Source organism: Phocoena sinus, chromosome 19 (assembly GCF_008692025.1).
Source record: "Phocoena sinus isolate mPhoSin1 chromosome 19, mPhoSin1.pri, whole genome shotgun sequence".
NCBI classification, from domain to species: domain Eukaryota; kingdom Metazoa; phylum Chordata; class Mammalia; order Artiodactyla; family Phocoenidae; genus Phocoena; species Phocoena sinus.
In genome coordinates, this window is record NC_045781.1 from 12,585,221 (window position 1) to 12,610,759 (window position 25,539).

General features: G+C 54.5%; 3 protein-coding genes and 1 non-coding gene across 8 annotated transcripts; 2 read left to right on the forward strand and 2 right to left on the reverse strand.

Annotated features, from left to right (window-relative positions):
* Positions 1 to 2,182: 2,182 nt before the first annotated feature.
* On the reverse strand, positions 2,183 to 4,053 carry LOC116744109. Its single transcript, XM_032613430.1, has 5 exons — positions 3,925 to 4,053; positions 3,750 to 3,794; positions 2,502 to 2,780; positions 2,366 to 2,415; positions 2,183 to 2,234 (listed from the first exon to the last, which is right to left on the reverse strand). The coding sequence occupies exons 1-5, from the start codon at positions 4,033 to 4,035 to the stop codon at positions 2,183 to 2,185; spliced, it is 537 nt and encodes a 178-aa protein (XP_032469321.1). The 5' UTR covers positions 4,036 to 4,053.
* A 2,168-nt stretch (positions 4,054 to 6,221) lies between these two features.
* On the forward strand, positions 6,222 to 8,840 carry RPS16 (ribosomal protein S16). 2 transcript variants are annotated; one of them, XM_032614320.1, is made up of 5 exons: positions 6,222 to 6,374; positions 6,512 to 6,613; positions 8,250 to 8,346; positions 8,448 to 8,495; positions 8,636 to 8,840. In XM_032614320.1, the coding sequence occupies exons 1-5, from the start codon at positions 6,327 to 6,329 to the stop codon at positions 8,779 to 8,781; spliced, it is 441 nt and encodes a 146-aa protein (XP_032470211.1). In that variant the 5' UTR covers positions 6,222 to 6,326; the 3' UTR covers positions 8,782 to 8,840. The 2 variants fall into 2 exon arrangements, with proteins under 2 accessions (XP_032470211.1, XP_032470210.1); XM_032614319.1 differs by having other exon boundaries at positions 6,236 to 6,374; positions 8,250 to 8,495; positions 8,636 to 8,835.
* Positions 8,841 to 9,777: 937 nt separating this feature from the next.
* Positions 9,778 to 23,385, reverse strand: PLEKHG2 (pleckstrin homology and RhoGEF domain containing G2). Of its 4 annotated transcripts, none has more exons than XM_032614310.1 (19): positions 22,425 to 23,385; positions 21,636 to 21,759; positions 20,565 to 20,833; positions 20,386 to 20,486; positions 19,411 to 19,477; positions 19,245 to 19,291; positions 18,849 to 18,999; positions 18,389 to 18,526; positions 18,015 to 18,215; positions 17,479 to 17,571; positions 17,303 to 17,389; positions 16,670 to 16,703; positions 16,477 to 16,578; positions 16,331 to 16,378; positions 16,215 to 16,253; positions 16,032 to 16,048; positions 15,671 to 15,847; positions 14,639 to 15,563; positions 9,778 to 14,556 (listed from the first exon to the last, which is right to left on the reverse strand). In XM_032614310.1, exons 2-19 carry the CDS (start codon positions 21,736 to 21,738, stop codon positions 12,986 to 12,988), a joined length of 4,170 nt encoding a protein of 1,389 aa, XP_032470201.1. In that variant the 5' UTR covers positions 21,739 to 21,759; positions 22,425 to 23,385; the 3' UTR covers positions 9,778 to 12,985. The 4 variants fall into 4 exon arrangements, with proteins under 4 accessions (XP_032470201.1, XP_032470199.1, XP_032470202.1 ...); XM_032614308.1 differs by having other exon boundaries at positions 20,565 to 20,836; XM_032614311.1 differs by lacking the exon at positions 22,425 to 23,385 and having other exon boundaries at positions 21,636 to 22,293.
* A 232-nt stretch (positions 23,386 to 23,617) lies between these two features.
* Positions 23,618 to 23,710, forward strand: TRNAI-UAU. Its single transcript is given in 2 exon segments — positions 23,618 to 23,655; positions 23,675 to 23,710. It is a non-coding gene; the product is annotated as a tRNA-Ile (tRNA).
* The last annotated feature ends 1,829 nt before the right edge of the window (positions 23,711 to 25,539 follow it).

Below are 25,539 nucleotides of genomic sequence, written 5' to 3' on the forward strand. Positions count from 1 at the left end.
TTACAGAAATTTAATATACATCTAGTTAGTTAAAAGGGAATGAGTTGCTGTTGGACTGGCAGCAGGTTCATAAGACGTGTAGTCCATGGAGTGAGTATACATCACAGGTGCATCTCTGCATAAGCATACAGTCTCCCCTCCAACCCCAAAATGAACCCAAGACAGATTGGGGAGGGGCTGCACACAAAATAGAAATGTTTCCCCGGGAATTCCCTGGCCTTCCAATGGTTAAGACTCTGCAAGGGGCGTGGGTTCCATCCTTGGTTGGGGAACTAAGATCCCACATGCCACAGGGTGAGGCCAAAAAAAAAAAAAAAAAAAAAGTTTCCCCTTCTATAAGCTTGGTTCCTTTAAACAGCAGTTCTTTAAAATAGGAGTCCACTTAAAAATGCCTATTGACACTTCTGCAGGAAGACATTTACTCCAGGGAGGAGCAGGAACTGTCATTTTCTCCCTGTGGAAAGCTCTTCTTTGGTGTATCAGTGGTTCTCAACTCTCAACCTGGCAGCACATCAGAATAGTTGAGAAGATAAGAGAGAGAGATGTATAATAGCCCCAAACTGGAAACAACACAATGTCCATCATGAGGAAAATGGATAAACAAGTTGCAGTACATACATGCAATGGAATAATAACAAGCTATTGATACACATATGAATGAATCTGAAAAACATTAGCTGAGTGAAAGAAGCCAGACACTAGGATATGTACAGTATTATTCCATTCATATGAAATTCTAGAGCAGGCGAAACTAATCTATACAAAAAGAAAGCAGATTAGTGGGTGTCTAGGACTAGAGATGGAGACTGATTGGGAAGAGGCATAAAGGAATGCTTTGGGGTGATGGAAATGTGGTGGTATATATCCATTCGTCAGAACTCATTGAAATGTACACTTAAAATGTATGTAGGGGCTTCCCTGGTGGCACAGTGGTTAAGAATCCACCTGCCAGGGCTTCCCTGGTGGTGCAGTGGTTGAGAATCCGCCTGCCGATGCAGGGGATACGGGTTCGTGACCCGGTCTGGGAAGATCCCACATACCGCGGAGCGGCTGGGCCCGTGAGCCATGGCCGCTGAGCCTGCGCGTCCGGAGCCTGTGCTCCGCAACGCGAGAGGCCACAACAGTGAGAAGCCCGCGTACCGCAAAAAAAAAAAAAAAAAAAAAAAAGAATCCACCTGCCGGGCTTCCCTTGTGGCACAGTGGTTGAGAGTCCGCCTGCCAATGCAGGGGACGCGGGTTCGTGCCCCGGTCCGGGAAGATCCCGCATGCTGCGGAGCGGCTAGGCCCATGAGCCATGGCCGCTGAGCCTGTGCATCTGGAGCCTATGCACCACAGCGGGAGAGGCCACAACAGTGAGAGGCCCGAGTACCAAAAAAAAAAAAAAAATCCACCTGCCAATGCAGGCGACACGGGTTTAAGCCCTGGTCCGGGCAGATTCCACATGCCGCGGAGCAACTAAGCCCATGTACCACAACTACTGAGCCTGCACTCTAGAGCCCGCGAGCCACAACTACTGAGCCGGCGTGCCACAACTACCGAAGCCTGCATGCCTAGAGCCCGTGCTTGGCAACAAGAGAAGCCACCGCAATGAGAAGCCCGCTCACTTCAGTGAAGAGTAGCCCCACCCCCACCCCGCTCACCGCAACTAGAGAAAGCCCGCGCGCAGCAACAAAGACCCAACGCAGCCAAAACTAAATAAATGAATAAATAAATTTATATTTTTAAAAATGTATGTAAATTATGTCTCAATAAAGTTGATTTTAAAAATACAGATGTTCAGCAAATATCGTATATTAACGCATATATGTGGAACCTAGAAAAATGGTACAGATGAACCGGTTTGCAGGGCAGAAATTCTAGAGACACAGATGCAGAGAACAAACGTACGGACACCAAGGGGGGAAAGCAGCAGGGGGTGGTGGGGGCGGTGGGATGAACTGGGATATTGGGATTGACATATATACACTAATATGTATAAAATAGATAACTAATAAGAACCTGCTGTATAAAAAAATAAATAAAATTCAAAAATTCAAAAAATACATATATAGATGTTCAATATTCACCAGAGGCCAATTGTCAAATTCTCTGGGCTGGGACCTGGCCATCAGCATCACTTTAAAGTTTTCCAGGTAGTGACTATTTGCAGCCAGAAATGTGAGCCACAAGACTCTTCCTGTCCTCAAGGGATGGGGATGAGTTTGGAGGACAGGTGTGCAATTCTCGGTCCCTTCCTGGAAAAGGAGAGAGGAGGGAGTATCTGAAAGAGAGGGAGAGCAACTGGGACAGGTGTGGGCAATTTATCCAACCCTCTGCCCCAGTAGGTCAAGAGACTTCAGGCTTCAGATCTCACCTTATTTTTTACCTTCTCTCCTCTTCCCCTGGCTTCTGGGGCTCCAGGTGAGGTCCTCTGGCCTAAAAGGAGAAGGCTTGAGGTTTTGGAACTGGGGCTGAAGACCAAATCTCCTCTCCCTCTCTCCATGCAGCCTCTCCGGGAGTACCAGGGAGTCTGTATCCTCCCAGGTTTGTGCTGAGGGCAGATGCTGAGCACAAGCCCCCTGTAATAACTCCAAGAGTTTGGCCAGAAAAAGATGGACAGGTCTCTGAGGGTGTCCTCCACAGGGTGGACAAGGGCCCCAGCCAGTCACCCACAGCCAGGACCCGAGGGCATGCAATAGGCACTGTAGCCGGAACACAGCAGTCTCCATGGATGGGCCCTCCTCAAACCCAATCACAGACAGCTCCAGCCAGAAGCATCCTAGAGCCTCAGCAGGACACACCTGTGGGGACAGAATGATCTGGTGTCTCTGGGCAAGGGCTGATCCCAAGTCCTCACCCCCACAATTTCTGACTTGTGGCCTGGGACAAGCCCCTTCACTTCTCTGAGCCTCAGTTTCCTCATCTGTAAAGTGGAGCTCTGAATAATCCCTACCTGCTACCTTCACTGGAAGTGCACCTGTGTTAAGTTAGAAAAAGACACTCCTTCCTTAAAGTACTTCTAAGTGCTGATTTTGTTAGAACAAGATACTTTACTGCCGTCTGCTGGAAATTGACAAATATATCCAGGATGAGAATACTGTCCTTGTAGATGTGGGATTCTTGTGCAGTGTACACCTTCACATCCATACATGATGGCCTTGTTTACCTCATAGGGTCAGTGTGAAGAGTAATTAAGCAAATATACTGACGAGTACCTGGCACAGGGTAAGCACTATATAAGAACAGCTGTAATCATCACCATCATCCTTTGTTGTGATTATGTGCCAGTCACTGTAGTAGGTGTTGGAGACAGCAGTGAATAAAATATATTTGTTGGATGTCCCTGGTGGCGCGGTGGTTAAGAATCCGCCTGCCAATGAAGGGGACACGGGTTTGAGCCCTGGTCCGGGAAGATCCCACATGCCATGGAGCAACTAAGCCCATGCGCCACAACTACTGAGCCCAAGTGCCACAGCCACTAAAGCCTACAGGCCTAGAGCCCGTGCTCTGCATCAAGAGAAGCCACCGCAATGAGAAGCCCGCACTCCGCAACGAAGAGTAGCCCCAGCTCCCTGCAACTAGAGAAAGCCTGCGCGCAGCAATGAAGACACAATGCAGGCCATATATATTTGTCAAGGCTGGGGTGAGTCAGGAGCTGGACAGCCAGAATACCAGCATGCCTGTCTCCTGGCCTTAACATGTGCATGTTCTGAGCCTAGTGGGTTCTCCCTAAACTTCCAACTTCAGTAAGGAGCTAATGAGATACCCACCAAAAGATCATCTGCGGTGTAAAGAGTGCCATCATTTTTGCTTCCCTGCAATGGCGAGGTAGGGAGTAAAATCAGATTTTGGTGGAAGGGAGAGACTGGCCTTTCCTCAAACATGCCCCCCACCCACTCCCTAACTAGCCTGCCCCTGTCTGCTGGCTCTTCCCTCCCTCCTCACCAGCAACTTCATGATGGCAATGAGGAAGCAGAAAGTCTCCCTTGGGCAGAAGGGTGGTCCTAGGCCTCCCAAGGGCAGCACCAGCAGGAGGATGGTCCAGAGAGGCCACATGGGCACCCTGCCCACCCCCAGACTTTCTCTGGTTCCGGCCTGGGGTCCTGGAAACAAGAGGTACAGAGAGTGGGAGCAAGTTGGAAAACTGGAATAGGTGAGGGGAATTGCCCCCTTTCCCTCCCTTCCAGCTTTACTCAATCCACAGATACCCAGGAAATGTACTCCAAGAAGTTGGAGGAGATGGTGACCCTAGAGTAGCGAGGACCTAGGTCAGGGGACTCCCAGACCTGCTTCTTTCCCCCCACCCAAGATACCAGACTTAGCAAGGCTACGAGGATCACCGTGGAGAGACTGGAGAGTTTGGAAGCTTCCCCTGCCCCCCCAAACAGGCCCATAAGGCAGTACAGAGTGTGTGAAAGCATGTGCATTCTGTGGCCTGTCTTCTCACTGGAAAACACCAGGGTTAGGCTTTATCTGTGTCTGCAGGTGCATATTTGGGAGTCTCTGGTCTGCTTTCTACTTATATTTCTGTTGAAAGTGTCTTGGAATCTTCGTGCCTGCCTGTACCTGCCGGTCTTCTTTCTCTGAGGGTGGGCCTCTCTGCCTCTGGATCTCTGTCACTTGTGTCTCCTGGCTCTATCTTTGACTGACCTGGTGTCTCTCTTCTTTTTCCTCTCCTCTGTTGGTCCCGTCTTTGCCTTCTCCTCCATGTGTGCCTGTCTCTCTCTTGTGCTGTGTACCTGTCTGTGGGTCCCTCCAAGTCAGCCACTGGGTCTTCCCTTCCTGTCTCCCCGGGGCCTGGCTCCTCTCCCTCTCTCACCCTTTAGGAGCTGGATTCTGAGCTGCAGGATCCTCCCTCCGGCCCCTGACCTGCCCGCCAATCTCCACCCTGTCTTGGACCCTCCAGGAACAGGTGAGCCACCACACCCTTTTGCACTTTGGACTCCAGACGCAGTGCTGCCAGAGAAACTGAGGCAACGGTGGGCTCCCTGCAGCCCTGAGAGGGAGCTCTGGGCTAGGAAGGGAGCATCCTGAGTGGTGGGGGGCCAGGGAGCTACCCAATCCTGAGGTTCCTCAGATGGGCTGGGGGGACTGGGGATAGAGCAGTGGTCCCCAACCTTTTTGGCACCAGGGACCGTTTTCGTGGAAGACAATTTTTCCACGGCCCGGGGGTGGGGGAGGGGATGGTTTCGGGCTGATTCAAGTGCATTACATTTATTGTGCACTTTATTTCTATTATTATTACATCAGCTCCACCTCAGATCACCCGGCGTTAGATCCTGAGGGTTGGGGACCCCTGGGATAGAGAATTCTGTGTGGGAGGGGGCTAGAGAGGAGGGTGATTTGGGGGTGTCCGGAGAAAGAGGGTTCTCAGAGACTCTGAAGAGTAGAATTTTGGAGGGTCTCCAAGGAGTGGGGGATTCTAGTGGGGAGGCAAATTTCAGGGGAGACAATTGCTGGGGAGAGGAGGCTCTGAAGGAAAACAAATTCTTGGGAAAGGTAGATTTTGAGGGGGGGCTCTGAAAGTGATGATTTTGTGAAAACGGGTTCTAGGGGGACAGTTGCGGGAAAAGCGGATTGGGGGAGAAGGAGCTTCTGAAGAAGGGGGATTCTAGGGCTCGTGGGTCTGAGGAGAGAAAGATTCTGGGGAGAATTATGGCGGGAGGAAAGGGCCCTGAGTGGAGGGAGATTCAGGGAAAGAAAGAGTCTAGTGTGAGGATTCTGAGGAGGGGGTTTTGGGAGAAGACCTCTTAGAGAAAAATTCTGGCAGGAGGAGACTCTAAAAGAAAGGAAGTTCTGGTGAAAGTCAGACTCTGGGGTAGGAGCCTCTAAGAGAAAAAGGATTCTGGGGGGACTCTCTAAGGAGGTGGGTTCTAGTCCGTAGGGGGAGTCTGAATCCTGCCAGGTTTCTCAGAAGGGAACTCTAGAGGGGAAGAAGATTGCCGATGATGAAGCAGTAACACAAACCTCCTTCGAAAAGGGCGATAATCGGTTGCGTATGGGAGCGGAGGGAGGTTATTAAAGAGCCTAAATGCAAATGAGAACTGGCGGTGATCAAGGAAGACCAAGGATGTGAACTTCGTCTTGTCCGCACCCTTCTCTGTCAACCCCCGACACCCTTTCAAGCCCCGCCCCTTCCGCTCCCGGGGCCCGCCCCCTCCGCTCTCTGGACCCACCTTCCCGCCGCCAATCCAAAGCCCCGCCCACTAGCCGTAAAGCTCCCTCCTGTCGCGAAGGTGAGCACAACGCGCCTGCGCAGACCCTGAAAAGCAGCCAGGTTGGGCCTGCGTTTTCCTTTTCCAGTTGCGGCGCCGCGCGGTGAGGAGTTCCTGTGAACGCTCGCAGCCATGCCGGCTAAGGGCCCTCTGCAGTCGGTGCAGGTCTTCGGACGCAAGGTAAGCCGGGCTCCCGATGGTAGGGGCGAGGGGAGGCCTGGGTCAGGGAGAGGCTTGTGGGCAGGGGTCTGGGGTCGACTTGGGAGCCGGGGCCCGGAGCTCACGTGGCTCCGTTGTTTTCCTTTCGCTTTCCGCAGAAGACGGCCACGGCCGTGGCGCACTGCAAACGAGGTAACGGCCTCATCAAGGTGAACGGGCGACCCCTGGAGATGATCGAACCTCGCACGCTGCAGTACAAGGTACCGGAATTAAGGATGGTTGTTTGGGTTGAGTGGAGGGTTCTGGAGATGGAGATGTTGGAGTAAGTGGGTTCCTGGAGTTCGTCGATCCTGGAAGCTGAAGGGTCTGGTGTCAATAATGGGACGTTTAGAAGCTGAGTAGGGGACAGAAAAATGGGGTATTTATCGATGAATGGAGTTGGGTGTTGGGGGTTCAGGCGATGTTACAAAAGCTTGAATTGAGAGTGAAAACGTGGATGTTGAAGGTTAAGCAGGTGCTTAACTGGGTTATTTGGAAGCTCACTCAGTTTTGGGGACCGGATGGCACGGGGATTACCCAAGTTTATGTGGTCTGATTTCTTGCAATAAGTTAATGGCGGACATAAGGTTGTTTATTTCTTAATGTTTTGACTTTTAGGGTAGTATACACTCTCCGACAACAGGAATCAATGTTTTGTTCTTCGAAACATTGTGATTAAAGTGGGGTTTGAATATTGTACATAATAAGCATTATAAGAATTTGAGTTTGTTCTGCTTGGCTGTGAAAGGAGTTCCTCCTCTCCCTGTCTGAGCCTCAGTTTCTTTTTTTTTTTTTTTCCTGAATAAAGTTTTATTGGAAGGTCTCAGTTTCTTTGGCTCAGAATGGAAAGAGATCCGAGTTTGATTTCTGCCGTTTCTAGCTGAGTGATTTGAGGCAGTAACTTACCTTTTCTGTAAAACAGGAATAATTCCTACCTTGGAGGGCTGTTGTGAGGGTAAATTGGATTTTCCTTGTGAGGTTGTTGGTGTGTGTGAGAACGCATTTGTTAAGTCTATTGCTTTTAAAGGTGAAGAATAACATCTCCGTTGCAGGGTTAGTTAAAACTTAATAAGGTGGTGTCGGAGATTCCTTTGTATAGAAGATAATTGAGTATTGTGGCTTATTTTTACTGTCAGTTTACTCGAAGGCTTTGTGTGTGCAGCCTGTGTTGAGAGCTGGAGACAAATCAGTGACCCTGATGGCTTCAGGGCTTGCCGTCACAGAGCTCCCAATCCAGTGGGGGAGACACATTGGACCCCAATACCAGACACTGCTCCAAAGTAGTCAAAGCTGGCGTACAGGAGCCCAGAGAAGGTTTCTGGCTCAAACCTGGGTGGAAGCGTCAGAGCAGGGTTGGGGGAGACTTGTGAGCTGAGGCCTGAAGTAGGTAAAACAAAATAGGGTTATAGCATAGTTGTAATTTTTCTGGAAATCTGTGAGGCTTAAAGGGAGGGTACAGAGCTCAGGTGGGGAAAGCAGGTGACGTAGCTCAGGAGTGGCTTTTCACTGTTTGGGGCAGCCTTGGTGGCTGCAGAGGTGTTCCTTAGTGTTGGGCTAAAGTGCCAGCATTCTAAGAATCAGTTTTAAAGATGGGTAATCTGATGTCCAGAGGGAAACACAGGAGGTAGCCCACCTCAAGTTTCAGGTTGCCTTCAGCGATCTCTTCTGTCTTGGAAACGCCCCTGCTCTGCTGGCTGTGCAGAGTGCCTTGAGTAACAGCCCAACCCTCTTCCACTAATACTTTGAGGCCAGTGGTGGCTGAAGCTACTTGGAGAGAGTTGTGGAGGAATGTTCAGTGAGGTGGCTTGGCTGCCCAGGTTGTGATCTAAAATCCTGTCATGCTTCCTGTTGCTCTAGCTACTGGAACCTGTTCTGCTTCTGGGCAAGGAGCGATTTGCTGGTGTTGACATCCGTGTCCGAGTGAAGGGTGGCGGTCATGTAGCTCAGATTTATGGTGAGTCCCAGGAACTGGGCACATGGGTGGAAGGTGGGTCCTACCCTTGGGTGTTCCTAAAGTTGATGTACCTTTTTTGTGTGTGTGTTTCTTTCTCACAGCAATCCGCCAGTCCATCTCCAAAGCCTTGGTGGCCTATTACCAGAAATGTGAGTGAGGGTGGGTCCTTCCCATCAGGTGGGGGGGGGGGCAGGTCAAGGTCTAGCTCTGGCACTCTTGCATTTAGTCACAAAGAGCAGGAGGACACTTCCTGGCGTATCTAAATCTTCACCCCTACTTTAATCCCCAGACGTGGATGAGGCTTCCAAGAAGGAGATCAAAGACATCCTCATCCAGTATGACCGGACCCTGCTGGTAGCTGATCCCCGTCGCTGCGAATCCAAAAAGTTTGGAGGTCCCGGTGCCCGTGCTCGCTACCAGAAATCCTACCGATAAGCCTGTCGTAAAGATCAGGGTTCACCTTTATAATAAAAATGTTATGGGATTTAAGGTTTCAAGGACTATGCTGTGGTCTTCTGTGGTGGTCTTTGTCTAAAAGGAATACAGGAGATGCCCCAGAAGACTTTCTAGAGGCTACCACTCTGGTAGGAGATGGGTTGGGTTGGAGAGGCTGGTGGGAGCAGCCCTGGTCTCAGTTTCTGTGCACCTCCAGTAGAGTCCAGTGTGTTGGCACAGCTGAGGTGGGCGTGGTTCTAGGTCATTGGTTGTGTGGGGTATCCTTGTGGGGTTTTTTTTTCCCCAATCTTTTTGCTGTTGTTTTTTAATTTATTTTTAAATATTTATTTATTTATGTGGCTGTGCCGGGTCTTAGTTGTGGCATGTGGGATCTAGTTCCCTGACCAGGGGTCAAACCCAGGCCCCTTGCATTGGGAATGTGGAATGTTAGCCACTGCACCACAAGGGGAGTCTCTTTGCTGTTGTTTTAATGACATGTCAGAGAAGAGCAGGGGAAATATGTAAGATCAATAATCTTTACTACAAAATGAGGAGAAACTGCCTGGATGGAGTCTTTAAGTCAGCAACTAAGAGCCATCCATGCCTGTGTTGGGAAAGGAATTTTCCTTGATGCCAAGGAAATGCCTAGTGTAGATAGGATTGAGATTGGGGCAGGGGGCTGTAACCACCCCATTGTGGATGGGTGCATGATTTCCCCCTGATTGGCCACATCCTTCAGGATGTCAACAATAACTCCTGAGAAAGTCTGCCACACCCCCGTGGCCTCCTTAAAGCAGGTCCCAGTTATGCTCAGTGTGGTGACTATCCTTATGGGCCTGGGAACATATAGGTCTGAGGACTTGTTCATCTGTTGTGTCTGCCATGGGATGATAATAGCTGACTTAGGTGGGCTCTCAGTTGCTACCACTGGGCTGCAGAGATGATAGAGCATTTCCATCATGGAAGAAAGTTCTGTGGGATGGCCCTGGTAATACGTATTGGGAAGTACTGTTGGGGAATTAAGTTGCCTTCAGTTTTTCCCCATTTTTAAAGGAAGCTAGTGAACATCATTGGGGTGGGAAGGGCATCTGTGCTTCCATACCAGCCTTTGCAGCCAACCTGGATACTTAAGCGATCTGCCCCCAAGTGGGCTTCCTCACTACTCCCCCTGCTGAGTACTGGCAAGAACATCATTACACACTTAATCAAGGAGAGTTTCACAAATTTTCTTTATAAGAGAAGGACCTTGGGATTTACTGACTAGTTGCCCATTTTGTATGTCTGCCCTACCAAAACCATAGCCACTTGTGGCCGCCAAGCTGGGCTGCACTGATGAGAACATTGTCACAGGAAAATTCTGTGGGACAGCACTGGTGTACAGAGAAAACATACAAAGTGCTTCTTACAGATGGAGAGTGGGGTTGATTGAGCTCCATCTGGTTGCCAGGCTAAGTGTTTACAACATCCCTGTGAGGTTGGTGACAGGCAGGTGTCTTCGTGTTAGCTGGTGAGAAAGTTAGCCTAGTGGCTAAATAACTACCTCACCAAGTTTTGCACTGGAGCTGGAGTTAACTCGGGTTAACTGGGTTTGGCTGGCATTAACCTAAACATCCCAAGGAGGGCAGCAGTGTCCCAAAGAAGGCAGTGGACAGCTGCCCTTTCCCTTTTCAAGCCTGTCTTAATTGCAGCTCTAAAGACAGTTTACAAAAGGCAGGCTGTAGTAGACCAGCAAGAAAGGTATTCCTGAGGAGGCGTTGGAGCTGGGGTTATGAAGCAGAGGTAGGAGTCGGGCAGGCAGGAGGAATGGAATTCAGGGGCAGGGAGTAGGAGGGCCCGAGGCAGGCCTAGTGCCCAGGGTTTTCGCACGGGGTCCGGAGACCCCCTTACTGAGACAGCCCCCTCCCAGAGGCACAGCTGGGACGCATCTGGAGTGGCTGAGGGGGCTTGCCTCTCCTTCCTCACTCCGAGCCTTGGAGTAGACGGCCTCCTTCCTCCCTGCTGCCTCCTCAAATACCAGGAATTCCGGCACCGCTGGGAGCCCAGGCCAGGCTGGGAACTTTCTTTCAGCTGGGAATGTGCAGCCGGGGGCGGAAGAGGGGAGGGCCAGCCTTAATCCTGACCTTTGTCGGGAGGCTGCAGCGGAGCAGGTCCAGGCCAAGAAGCCGACTCGGCCTAGGCCCTGGTGTATGGCATGGTAACCACTCAATAACTGAATAGAAGCCAGCAGCTAATGCTTACTGAGCCAGGACTTACTCAGTTTACCCAGCTAATGACCAATTACCTAGGGCCTTTAGAGCACCAGGCTGCAAGCCCCTCGTGGGCAAGGAATTATTCCCTGTTGTGCCCCCAGTGACAAGAACAGCGCCCGACACACTCAAGTAAAAGTGCCGACGGGCTGGGCAGTGTGGATGAGTCCCAGCTCTGCTCCTTCCCACTTGTTTGGGCAAGTCCCTTATCCTCTCTGTGCCTCAGTTTCCTCATCTCTAAAGTGGGGGGTAAAAATCATCCTCACTTGCCTTTTAGGGATGTTGTGAGGACTCAAAGCGAACTAGTTCAAATAAAGTGACTAATGCCTGTGGTATGCAGTTAGTACTCATAACAGCATTTTTTGTTGTTGCCGTTAATTGATTGTTAAAACCAGACTCTTAGGCTCCTGCCTTGGAGGTTCTCATTCCATGGGTTGGGACTAGATCCTGGGGCATCTGATTGGAACACTGCCTCAGTGAGTCAGGCTTAAATACATTTGGGAAGTAAGGATACGCTCACTGAAACGTTCCGATGATCCTGCGAGGCAGATATTGAGGAAACCGAGGCTCGGAGGGAAGTCAACACACCACGTACTAGAAAAGCTGGGACTTCAACTCAGCCATGATGCTGCGGTGTCTCAGAGAATTCCAGGGAAGACTAAATAGACGATGCACTAAAGCACAAGGGGTTAACTGTTCGATAAAAGCAGCTAATATGACCAAAGAAACTGCTTAATTGTGCTGCTCCCTGGGCATACCACTGCTGGGAGGAGGACAGAACAATCTTAATATAAAAGCCTTTGTTCCTAAGACCTGAATTACTTTGGGGTGTGGGGGCATATTGAGGCACTGTAGAGGTCCCCAACTAGAGAGAGGGAGTAAAGAGATCTGATAGAAGAACTCGATGGGTGGGTACAAGAACTGGAATACTTAGGAGGGTGGAGAGTGGTTGCCAAGAGAAATAAGGCAGATGTGGGACACTTCCGCCAGAACCCCAAACCTGATCCATTTTGGCATTAGCGGGGAACTTGTCTCCGAAATTTTGTAGTACCAAGACCCAGAAGAATCCAATTAAGGAGGAATGGATGTAAAGAGATTAAAATGGTTGGATGGATGGTGGTAGAGATGGTTAAATGGACGGCTGGCTCGATGGATTAGGAGATGGTTGAGTGATGAGATGTATGAATGAATGGACATAGATGGGAATATGGAGGGACAAATGGATGAATGGAGAGAGTTGGTTGGAGAAGATGGACAGGTGGGATAATAGATGAGTGGATTGACGGAGGAACGGGTGCTAGATGGGGGGTGGGGTAGGATGATGGATGAATAGGGTAGAGAAAGTTGAATAAAGACATATGGGTGGGATGATGGATTGGAAGACGGATGGACAGAGGGAGATGACGGAGAGATAGCTGGGTGGATAGAATTGGCTAAGTAGATGGGAGGAATAGACGATGGTGGGACACATCAACTGGATAAACTGCTAAGAGAATGAATTTTGAGGGATCTGCTTGGGAGAAAGCTTCTTAACTTGGCCTTCCTGGATAGGCATCAAGCAGTTCATAAACCCTCTAACATCACACACCAAACTGTAATGGGTCCAGTCTTCAGCAATTCTCAAAGGAGTTTGAGATTCCCCAAATTTTCAGAACGACCGATTTGTGCTGTATCAGACCTTCCCATTCATTGTCGTCTTCTGTCATCCCCCACGGCCCCCAGAATGGGGAAAGATACATAATTTCATAATATTAACAAAATATTAATGACATCCCCTTCCCCATCCCTGTTGGGTTAATCCAGGTTAAGTAATAAGGCCCATTTGCCAAAGACTCCAGGTGTTGGAAAGCTGTGGCAATTTTTAGACCTGTGTTCAGCGTCTGGACTTCCGGGTGAATTCTGAGGGTCTGTGGCATCTGGCTGAAGTCTCTGCTTTTCAAGAAGCGCGACATCCTGGCTCACACGTGGAAAGGGGCATCGGGAGCCCCCTGGGCTCTGCGAAGGCCCACTGATTCCTGGGGGGTTGCCAAGAGAGCAGGGTGGTTCAACCTGACCTGGGCCTTGGCTGGCTGTAGCCGCCCGCCACCCCCGACATGGATGTTGACCGTGGTGGCATAGCTGAGCCTCCTGGCTGGGGGCGCTGGGGGTTGAGGCTGGGGTGGCGGTGAAGGTGCCCGTGACGTGGGGGCGGAAGAGGACCAAGGGCCCCGGGAGGCTGGGGGAGCCTCTCCTCCAGGCCCTTGCCGCCGCGCCAGGCTCTGGCTGATGTATGAGGCTGCCAGGTATCTTGAGAGGGCAGCTGCGTTGGAGCCCAGGAGCTGCCGGGTTGCAAGTGGGGGACTGTGGGGTGGGCTCAAGTCTGAAGACTCTGACCTGGCAACGTGAGAGACCACGTGGCCTCCTTGTTTAGACAAAACCACCGTGGTCTGGACTCGGGTGGGTAACAGGCCCTGAATGTCCCGAGGGCCCCCTTGCTCAGGCAAAGGTGGGGCAGCTGGAACATGGTCGTTGGTGAGGCTCTTCTGCTCCAACAAAGGTGTCAGTTTCTGAACCTGGAGGTCTGTGAGGCTTTGCTCCTCAAGCAGGGGCGCAGCAGCTGGACCCTGGATGTCCGGGAGGCCTTCCTGCTGGGGCAAAGGTGGGAGGGCTTGGACCTGGGTGTCCGTGAGGCCTTGTGGCTGCGGGAAAGGTGTGGCAGCTGGAACCTGAAAGTGTGGGAGGTCCTGGGGCAAGGACGGCAGAGTGTTGGCTGGGGTCTGATGGTCTAGGTGGCCTCCATGTGCAGGCAAAGGTGAGGTACCCGGAACGTGAATGTCGGGGAGGTCGTGTTGCAAGGGTAGTGGGGTGTCAGCTGGGATCTGAGGGTCTAGGCTGCTTCTGTGTATAAGCAAAGGATCGACGGCTTGGCCACAGGCAGTGGCTGGGGACTGAACAGCCCTAGAATCTCCTTGCTTAGTTAACGGGGTGTTGGTTGAGCTCTGGCTGTCCAGGTGGCCTTCTCGCTTGGGCGTAGGAGTGGCGGCTAAAGCCGTGACATCAGAGCAACTTCCCCGCTTAGGCAAAGCTGGGGTGATTGGAACTTGGATGTCCACGTGGCATCCTTGCTCAGGAAAAGAGGTGGTAGGTGGAACCGGTATATCCACGTGGCCTCTATGCTCGGGCAAAGGAGTGGCAGCTGGAACTTGGATTTCCAGGTGGCCTTCTTGATCCGGCAGAGTTGTAATAGCTGGTGTCTGGCTGTTGGGGGCGCCTTCCTGCTTGGGCAAAGGTGTGGTGGCTGGAATCCGGATGTTCCAGAGGCCTCCTCGCTCAGGTAGAGGGCTAGCAGCTGGAACCTGGATGCCCAGATGCTGTCGCTCAGGCAAACTTGAAGCATTTAGACCCTGGCCGTCCAGGCAGCCTCGCTGCTTAGTCACAGCTGTGGCAGCTTGAACCTGGGCAGCAGGGCTTAGGGGGACAGATTCCTGGGCACAGGTCAGCGGGAAGGCCAGCTCACATACGAGCACATGTCCAAAGGCAGGCAGGGGCCCTGTATGCAAAGCAAGGTGGATAGAGTTAGGACGGATGCCCCCACGTGGGCTGCGTCTGCCAACCACATACCTGGACCTCACCTGGCTCAGCCTGCTCCCGGGGCAGGCAGGGCAACAGCTGCGGCTGGGCCAGAGCCCGTGGCCGGCGGCGGGGGGCGTTGGCTGATGCCCGGGTCTCAGCCCGCTGCATCTGCTGGATCCGCTCGCTGTAAAGCCGGGCCAACTCTCGCACTCGGGACGCTGACCTCTCCGAAGTTGGGGGTCCTGCCTTCCCGCTTCCGCTGCCTCCACTGAGATCTGAATCCTCCAGGATCAGCAGCGGCTCTGGGAAACCTGGCTGGGCCGGCTGCCCCTGCTCCAGTGCCCGCCAGGCGCTCCGGATTTCTGAGCAAGGGCGGAACTCCAGCTCATCTGGGAATTCCTGACCTTGGGTGACATCCCGGGGCTGGAAAGCTGGGTATGATACTCCTTCACCCTCCTCTTGGCCTGCCCTGCTTTCTGAGGAGGGCTCTCCCAGTTTTCCAGAACTGCTTCCAGGGAAGAGCTCTCTCCTGGTGGCTAGAGCCTCATCCGGCTCCTGCAGAGGTCCCTGGAGCCAGGAGTCACAGGGGAGGGTGGGAGCGTTGGAGAGACTAGGAATGTTGGGGACACTAGGTATGGCTGGAAGGCAGGGCATTTCAAAAACATTGGAAATGTCAGAGAGACTGGGAAGGCGGGGCATTTGGGGAATTTCAGAAAGGCTGGGAATTTCAGGGAGGTTGGGTACATCAGGACTTTTGGAAAGGCTGGGAATGTCAGGAATTTCAGCCGCACTGGAACTTTCGAGTCCCTCTAGGACGTGGAGTGGGGAAGGGCCCCGTTCATCCATATCCAGCTCTTCTTCCTCCTCCTCTTCTGAAGAGTCCCGGCTGGGCAGGGCTTGGAATGCGAGGGTGTCACTGTCGCCTGGCACCTGGGAATCTCCGGGGAACTTGGGAATGTCATGGGGGGGTGGCTGTAGTGGGCACTGAGGAAGAAGCCAAAGGTATCAGGGTGGGTTGGCCCCCCGACCCCCAGGCTCTGCCTGCCCAGGCCCAGAGCCCCAAGGACACCGTGAGGGGATGCCCGGCTCACCCCTGGATCCCGGAGGCCTCTTTGGTTCAGCAGCTCCAGGATTTCTTCAGTGATTGAGGTCCCAGAGGGGTCCAGCGTGGGGGGCCCAGTGTCCTCCAGGTCCTCAGGGGGTTCAGAAGCTGGAACTGGTGGCAGAGGCTCTAAGGGTGGGTAGAGCTCCCCCTCACTGCCAGTGTGCTGTGAGGAAGGAAAGGAAGGAGGGCAGGAGTCCAGGGCCCCGTCCCCCTCCTCCCTGAGACAGAGGAATCCAGTTCCCAGCCCCCTTCTTCTTCAGACCCAGCACTTTGGAACCCAAGCTCCCTCCTCCCTCAGACCCAGGAGTCCAGGACCCAAAACAACCCTGTCCCAGGATGTTTCTCACCTTGAGTCTAGGCTTAGCTGGGGATGAAGAGATGAGAAAGAGAAAAGAGTGAGATGTAAGAACAAGTGTTATTCCTTGTCATTGATGAGCTGCCCCTATCACCCCTCCCTCATGAACTCTGGGCATCCCCGGGAACAGACAGACAGACAGGGATGGAGCAGGCCGGGGTGGGTGGTCCCTCACCGTTCTGTGGAAACATGACGTAAGGGTCCTTCAGGGGCTCTGGAGGGAGGACACAGTGATGTCAGGGGCCAGGTCCCACCTGATGCCTAGTTCACTTTTAGGTGAAGGGTACTCACCAGACTGTCTGCGGCCACGGCGGGTAGTGGCGGGTCCTGGAGATGGAGCTATGGGAGAGGCGGATCGGAACCTTGTTAGGAGCCCAGCTCCAGGCTTCTGGGGGAGGAGTGGAGGGAGGGGGAACTCAGGGTTCCATCTCTTTTACCTGTGTTCCTTCGTCCAGGGGTGAAATTTCTAGCATCTCGAGGTCGGGGAGACCCAAGTGGAGGTGTCAGGGGCTCTGGGATAGACTTACTTTTAGGAGCACCTGCAGGGAAAGATTTGGGGCTAACACTTTACTTTTTCTTAGAAGTGATTCCTCTACTGCCACAACCTCCCAACACAGGGCCCCAACTCACAGTGCAGGCTGTTTTCAAGGAGAACTTGTTTTGCCTGAAAGAGACAAGGATGAGGGATGAGGGGGCTGGTCCCTGAGCACCCCAGTCATGGTCCTACTAAAGGGTGCTGCTGGGCTTCCCTGGTGGCGCAGTGGTTGAGAGTCCGCCTGCCGATGCAGGGGACAGGGGTTCGTGCCCTGGTCCCGGAGGATCCCACATGCCGCGGAGCGGCTGGGCCCGTGAGCCATGGCCGCTGAGCCTGCGCGTCCGGAGCCTGTGCTCCGCAACGGGAGAGGCCACAACAGTGAGAGGCCCGCGTACCGCAAAAAAAAAAAAAAAAAAAAAAAAAAAGGGTGCTGCTACATGTCAGGCGCCTTACATGACTGATAATGACTAATCCTCACCGCAACCCTTATGAGGCTGACGCTATCATTCCTCCAGGTGAGGAAACTGAAGCCAGAGAGGTTAAATTACTTGCCGAAAGTCACAAAGCAGGGATGTGATGGAGCTGGGATTGAAACCCAGGCAACGCAACACTGCAATTTAACTACCATGTTCTAAGACGGCACCCCCTGCAGTCAGGGTTTTTCGGTGTTACTGGGGGAGGGGAGTCTCCAGCACCCTGAGGACCCCCCGCAGTGGCAGGAGCTGTACCTTGGCAGGGATGGAGGCGGGGTGATTCTCAAAGAAGAGGCGCTGGAGACAGTGAATCCACAGCCTCTTCTCTTCTTGGTTCTTGGCCTGGGGGCGGGGTGGGGTGGAATGGGGAGCCAGGGGTGAGGTCTAGGGACTGGGGGATCCCTGCCCGCCCAGCCCCACCCTCTGCTCACCTGGAGCAGGTGTCTGTGCTTGGGAATGGTCAGATCAGACACCTTGAACCCTAGAGGGTCTCGAGGGCTCTCAGTCACACTCAGGTTGCAACACTGGATGAGGGGCAGAGAGGGGAGGCAAGTTCAGAGGCCTCAGACTCATCCATGTGCCCCTCGTGTGTATCTGGGTCCCTACCCCCTAGAAAGATGTCCCCTTTCCCCCTGTCGACCCTCCCCACCAGGCTGGGCTCAGCTCTCTCTCACCAGCCCTTCCCCCCTCATCTGGATCAAGAAGACGTGCGTGCCCATGAAGATGCTTGTCTGGTGGGCAAATACAGGTCCTCCCCCTTCAGGCCCGCACCACCCGTGCATCCCACTGGCCTCACCCCTCCTTATTAAACCCTGCCCCCCCTCCTCGGACTCAAGAAAACATGGCCCTTTTAAGCTGGGTTGTCCCTCCTTGCGGATCCTGCCCCCAGCCTTTAGGTCTACAGGTATATGTGTATAGAACATACCTGGCAGGTAACATTCTGGCCCTGCCCCATCCCTGAACTCACGAAGATGTGGCCCTTGTATGTGTATTCTGGTCCCCGGCGCTTGGCCACGAGCAGCATCCGTGAGAACAGAAAGAGCAGCCGTTCACCCCCTCGAAGTCGGGGGCCGCCCCCTCCACCACCTCGGAATGCACCCTCCAGCACCAGCTCGCCAAAAGCACTGAGCTCCGGACCGGTCCAGCCACCCAGCCGCCGCTGCACCTCCTGCCGGGACCACGCCGGGTGCAGCGGGCACAGGAACACACCGGTGGGCGGTGCACGCATACCAACACAGGGGGGTTAGCAACCAGACTGCGCTGTCCCAGCCCGACCCCCCGCAAAGGCCCTCACGCCCGCTGCCCCCCATGCCGCCGGTCCCAGCCCTCTCCCGGGGTCACCTGGAGGCGCGCAGCGTGCTCCTGCTTGCGTTTCATGTCATTGATGTACCAGGCGACCGCTGTCATGGACACGATAGCCTCCTCCACCAACTCGCGGCCCCCGGCGTCTGGGCCCTCCACCCAGTGCTTGCCTAGCTCCTGAAGGGCAGCCACCAGGCACCCAGGGAGTGGAAGAGGAACAGAGGAAGAAAGAATGACAAGGATAAGAGAGAGAGAGAAATAAAGGCAGGGGCAGAGACGGAGAGAGACAAACAGGCAAAGACACGAAGTGAAATCACCCGGCGCCAGCCTCCACTGCCAGCAAGACCCTGCCCCAAGCACCGGCCCAGTTTCTAGGGACTGGATGCCTCCCCAGGCCTTGCCCAACTCGTCCAGGGTCCATTCTCCAGATGTTCCACCAGGTGGCCAATGGACAGGACCTTGCCCCTCCCCAAGCAGCCCCCCAGGGGCCACAGCTGACCTGCAGCAGCAGATGGTACTTGAGGATGCGCTGAACAGGCTTCAGCAGGAAGCTCTGCAGGGGCAGTGAGTGGTGGAGCTGGGCCTGGCGCTCCTGCAGCCACAGGGCTGCTGGCGGAGACACTGACAGCTCCCGGAGCAGGGCCAGGGAGCTGGGGGCACAGCACAGGTCAGGGAGACTTGCAGCTACAGTGGGCGAGGCTGGGAGGGGTCAGGGAGTGGCCAGGGTTTTGGAACTCTCAGGGGCCCACCAGGGTCAGGGTGGGTTAGGGAGAGGTTGGGCGCTATCAGGGTATGGCAGGGCTTGGAGCTGGATGGGTCCAGGTGGAGGGAGCTTGGCTGGCACATCAGCTCGTGGGCACAGCCTGGGGCCCTGCAGGGGCTCCTTGGCCCTCACCTCGGGTAGTTCATGCAGTACAACGTGTAGATGTCAAAATCCTCGCTCTGTGGACAGCAAGGGAGTCAGGGAGACCTCAGTTCCCGACTTCCCATGACCCCCCCGCAACCCCTAGCCCAGGCCTGCTCCCCCCTTACCCAGGCCCCAGCCCAGGCCCTCGCCTCACCCTCTGCACGAAGCACTCGGCGATGCCCCCGGCACTGCTGCTGCCCTCCAGGTCCTCCAGGAGCTCACTGTGGAGGGAAGAGGAAGGGTGAGGGGGTGCCCTGGCCCCCAGCCCCCCATGGGAGGACTCCAGGAGACTGGGGCCTTGGTGGCTGCCAGAATCCCTCAAGGGATGTCATGTCCATACGAAGGGTCCTCTGATCGCGACATGGGGGACGGCAACCTGCTCAGACTTTGTCCTTGGTTACCATTACATTCCTCGGCCTGAGATCTTGTCACAGCTGGCATGAGCCTGGGGCGTCTCATGGCACAACCCAGGGAGAGGGGTGTCAGGACGCTCAGAGCTGTGATGATCTTAAGATCCCACTGTGACCCCGAGACCTTGTCGTGACTCACGAACCTCCTGCAGTAACTTTAAGTGTAATTAGGGAATTCCCTGGTGGTCCAGTGGTTAGGACTCCGCGCTTTCGCTGCCGGGTCCGGGTTCAATCCCTGGTTGGGGAACTAAGATCCCACAAGCCAAGCAGTGTGGCCAAAAAATAGTAAGTGTAATTAGGTGTCATCAAGACACTCGGTGTCATGCTCCTTGGACTGAGTGGCCAACCATTCTGGTTTGTCCGGGACTGAGGGGTTTCCCAGGATGAGCTGGTCACACAAATGCTCACACTGTCATGATCCTCAGGCCCCACACAAGCCTTGGATTCATCACGATCCCAGACCTGACATAGCGATAGCCCCATCTCGCTGCCTGGACCCATCCCGATATTTGGACATCTAGGCCCTCAGGCTCCCATCCACCACACTCCTCCACCACTCTGGATCCTCACTCCCCTGCTCATGACCCCTGCCCAACGTCATGACGCCCCATGTTCCGGACTGGACAGGGCACTGTGGGGTGCCAAGGCTGGGGTTAGAACACAGCCTGCCTCCCCGACCCCCCAAGCCAGCGCTGCTGCCCATCCCACCCGTCCCTGACCTGCTGAACTCGTAGATGTCCTCAATGTTGGCAAACAGCGTGCCCACCTGCTCCGCGCTCAGCCCCAGGACCCCGCCATCCAGCAGAGGGCCCAAGTAGTCCTGTGGGAATGACTGGGGTTACAGGGGTGGAGGGGCTGGCCTGGGTCCCCACTGCACTTGGGTGCCTACCCGCCTCACCTCCACGATACTGCGGAGGTCCCGGACATAGGCCCGCTCCGTCTCCACGATCTCACGGGCCACACGCTCCAGCCTCGAGGGTTTCGCCGAAGCTGGGGTCCCCACGGGCGACAGATGCAGGCGGATGGGGGGCCCCGGAAGGGGCTCTGGCCTGGAGGCCAAGCAGGCTGGGGTGGGCCCCGGAGCTGGGTCCCCCTCCGAGCCCACTGTGCTCAGGGATGTGGAGCTCCCAGAACCTCGGGGGGAGGCCATGGCGGGGGTTGCAGGGGCTGCTGGGGGTGTGGAAGAGGCGATCAGGGGGTCTCCCCAACTGAGTAAGTGCGCTTAGCCCCCACGCTCACCCACCCCTGCTCAACAGCTCTCCCATGGGCTCCCTGCTCCCCTCACTGTGCCCTGTCCTCTCCCATCAGGGTCCTCTCTGGACTGCTGGTCTCCATTCCTTAAATCCACCTCCATGTGTCATCCTGGGAGAACTTTATTAATTGGCCTGACTCTTGTCACTCCCATGAGTATAACCCCATTCCTGCCCTCAGGGTAAAGTCCAGATTCCTCAGATCCACAGGGGCCTGTGCAAGGTGGCCATTAAAGACCTTTCCAGTCCACTCTCTTCCCGACACACCACTTCTTACCCTCTGGACTCCAGTCACACTCAGCTTCTTTCAGTTACTCAAATAAGCAGCCTCTTCTCTCCTCTGTGCCCCCGCACATACTGTTCCCTCTGTGCAGAACACTCTTCCTTGCCTCGCTCAACTCATTCCTCCTCAGCTTTCAATTCTCAGTTTAGATGTCCCCTCCTCCAGGAAGCCTCCCTGGACCTCCCAGATTAAGTTCCCACAGTCCCCGGGGCTTTCCTCATCCCAGCCCTGACCACTCTATGCTGGGCTTCCCCTCTGGACTATCCTGGTATGGGGATGGGTCCATCTCCCGGACCAGACCTGGAGCTCTGTGCATGCAGGGCTGGGGCTGTCTTGGTCAGCCTGTGTTGCCAGCACTGGGTCAGCCCCAGAGCGTTGCAGTGTCTTTCATGAAAGCATGAATGCCCAGCAGGCTCCACCCCTCCCTCAGGCTCACCTGTCCGAGTCTCACACACAGCCGCACAGTCACACACTTCAGCTCTGCGGCCGAGGCTAGGGCTGGGTTTGGACAGGCCCAGTCCACGGGCTCCTTCGGGCATGGCTGAGTGGCTCAGCGGCTTCTGCAGAAAGACCCCCTTCCTGGATATCAGGACCCCATAGGCCTCCCTGCCCCCCACGCTCAGAGGCTGGGGGCTGAGAATGAACAGTGTGGTCTAAATCCTGGGAGGGGGCCCTGGGAGTAACTACTGGGGGAGACAGAGGCAAAGTGATAGAAAGAGGGGAGCAAGGAGAGATAACACTGAGAAAAAGATGGAAAGGGTGAGACAAAAGAGTAAAGCGAGCGAAAGAGTCGTCCAAGCTGTGAGTCTGCTGTGTCTGGGGCCGGAGGCTCAGGGATCCTGGGAACGTTTGGGCTCCGGCTGGAGCCGAGGGCGAGGGGCAGGGCTGGGAAAAAGCCGTGGGCGGGAGGCCGCGGGGTCCCAGGGGAGGGCGGAGGAGGCTGGGGGACCGGATGCCAGGGTCCTGCAGACGGCTCCCTCCCCCGCGGAGGGCTGCGAGTTCGGGCGCTGGCCCAGAGTTCTCGACCCCCTCCAGCCAGTCCCTCCGTGATCCGCTCACTGTTCCCACCGCCGCAGCTCCCCTGCAGCGCCTCCCCACACCCCTCTAGCCCCCAACTCCCGCCAGCTCCTCCGCTCGCCCCCCGCCGGCACGCCCCCTCATTGTTCAGCGGCAGCGGCGCCGCCCCCTCCCCCAACCCGTCGGGGCCCCTCGCCTCCCCCCTCACCTCCCGGGGAGTCTCCAGCCCCGAACCGAGGCAGCCCAGTTCCTATTCGACCCTAGCACGGTCCCCGGGGAGGCGCAGAGCCGGGACTCCTGGGTCTCTCTGCAAGTCAGGGGTTTGAACTTCGGGCTCTCAGGATCCGTGAACCAGAATCCGGGGTCTCTCGGAGGATGGGGTGCAGTGGTCCAAATTTCTTTGGTCCTCTAAATGGAAGATGCTGGGGGCGTCGACTCTTGAGTCTCAGATGGGGGTGCTGGGAACCCAAATTCTTGAGTCTTCTAGATGGGGCCGTGGGGTGGGGGTGCCGGATTCCTATGTTCCCCTAACTCTAAGAGCAGGGATTAAACCAACTCCAGGAGGGAGCGCAGGAAGCCCCAAATTCCAGGGTCCTCTTGAAGTAGCTGGCGCTTCAACCCCAAACGGGCTGGATGGGGCGCTAGGAGTCCGTATCCCAAGTTCCTCAAACCCCGGGAGTCCTGGGCTCAGCTTTCTGGGAAACTCTGGAGGGAATCTCCGGTCTGGGATCCTAAATTCTTGGAAACCGGGTGCAGGAAGCTCGGCCTCCAGGGTCGCGCAGCGCTGATGTCCCGGACTCCTAGCTCCTCCAGGAGGGGGCGCTGGGCACCTGGATATCTGGGGTCCTCTAGCCTGGACGCTGGGGCCTGAGCTTCGGGGGTCCCTCAGGACGCGGTGCAGTTTCGGGAGGCTGGAGTCTGCGACTGTGGACCCCTCAGGCTCCGGGATGGGTGGCGCCGACTCTGGCGGCGGCGGCGCCACATACATCTGTGGCTGGAGAGCCCGGTCCCAGCAGTGGGGCGGGGGGCGGTCGCCTGGGGCTTCCCCTCCCCCCAGCCACCCGGGCTCATATCCTGTTCCCGCCCGCAGGGGGGAGGGGCCGCCTTCCGGCCGGCCAGCCAACAAAGGGTTAAGACGACCCCGCCTCTCTGGTTTCTGAATATTCATGAGAAGGCGAGTCCCAGGTAGGCTTCCCCCCCACATTCCAAAAGCCTCGCGGACTTTTCCCTTTTACAGCAAGAGCCTTCCAGGCGTGAGAATCCGGAACTGGTAACGCACTTTCTTCTATTGGCCAATCCAAAGATTCCTATTTGTATATGCAAAGACGAGGCGGAGCAATCCAACAAGGTCACGTGGCCAGGAATGACTGAAAGAATCCGCGGCGCATGGGTGCGGCCAGAGCTCCAGTGGCGCAATCGGTTAGCGCGCGGTACTTATATAACAGTGCGAGCGGAGCGATGCCGAGGTTGTGAGTTCGATCCTCACCTGGAGCACTTTTTAGTCTAACAGGTTTTTGTCAATTTATGCATCTTATTAATCAACCCGAACATCTACATCACTTAAAAGAATAAACGTTTCAGTCTCCTGAATTTTTAAGCTGGGAGGAATCCTGGGACTCTGGTGACGATCTGTTAGGGAGTGTTTTCTGTTGTGGGGAGATGCCGTTTTCCTCTTGGTCACCAGAGGGTGGTATTGCCTCTTAGATGCCTGGGAATTTGAGTCTGCAAATCAGTAGATGTGTCAGGCTGTGGGTCCTCAGCAAACTGCCTATGTGATACTGTCTCCTTCTCCATCTTTTTGTCTTGGATTCCCGCCCCCCCACCGCCCCCCAGTTTTATTGAAATGTAATCGCCGTATAACATTGTATTAGTCCAAGGTGTACAAGATAATTTTAGATACGTATAAATTGTGAAATAATTACCACAATGTTTAATTAACATCGTTACTTCACACAGTTACTATTTTGTGTGTGTGTGTGTCTTGGAGTTTTCTCTTTCTCTCCCCATTTCTGCATCGATTTATTTATTTTTTTCAACAAATTCTGAAGCTTGTGACCACTATGTGACTGGTTCCTGTTTAGGGTTTAGGTGTGAGTGATACAGCAGTGAACAAGACAAAGTCAAAGTCCCTGCCCCTGAGGATCTGACATTCTAGCGGGGGAGGGAAATTGCTATAAACATAAGATCTAAGTACATTTGATGTGTTAGGTGGTGGTAAACATCTTGGAAAAAATACAGCAAAGTAGGGAGGATGGGGGTTGCAATAATAGTAGTCAGGGACCATCTCACTGAGGAAACATTTGAGCAGAGACCTGAAGAAGGGGAGTAAGCTGTTGGGATACCTGGGGGAGTATTCCAGGCAGAGGGAACAAGAAGTGCAAAGGCCCTGTGGCTGAAGTATGGCAAATGCACTGTTGGAAGCCAGAGTGACTAGAGCAAGAGTGATCAAAGATGAGAGCCAGGCTGTGTAGGCTGGTGAGGACTTAAGACTTTGGCTTTTATGTGATCTGACTCAGGTGTCACGACAGCTTCCCTCTGGTTGCCCAGTGGGGGAGTGGGGAAGAGACTGAGGGTAGGGACCTGGGCCAGGAGACCAGGAAGGGGCTGCTATGATGATTCAGGTGGGAGATGATGCCCGATAGAACCAGGGTGGGGGCCAGAGGAGGAGGCAGGAGGGTGGATTGTAATCTCTCTTTAGAAGGTGAATCAGACAGGACTGACATTGAATTGGGGTGTGGGGTTGAGGAAAGAGTCAAGAGGAATGACTCTCAGGTGTTTGGCACTGGTAGCTGGTGTTAGGTGCCATTTTTGCAAGTGAGGGTTTGTTAGTTCGTTTGTTTTCAAGGGGCAGAGAATCTGTTTTTCGCAAAGGGAAGGACCAGAGATGTGTTACTTCTTGTTCTTTCAGTGCCTGTGAATGTCTGCGTGGCTTGCTCTTCCTCTCCAACGTCTTTGGGTTTCTGGGTTTCTCTCTCTCTCTTTCCCAAACCTCCTCTCCAAGTATGGGGACCTGAGCCCTTTCCCAAAACGGGGCGCGGGGGCGGGGGTGCTTCGTGGAAGAGGAGATCAAAGGTCAGGGCCTGCCAGTGCGCGAGGGGAGAGGGCCAAGGAGGGCTGAGAAGTCAAGGAGGCATGAGGAGGGGAGGGGAAGAGAACACTCGCAGGAGGGAATGGGGTGAAGAGAAATGGGGTGAGGAGGGAGGTGGAACAGAGGGGATGAAGAGTGTGGGCAGGGAAGGAATGGGTGGAGAGAGAAGGAAAGGAGCCCAGAAGGGGGAGGAGGAGGGGAATTGGAAGGAAAGAGAGGAGGGGATAGAGGACGG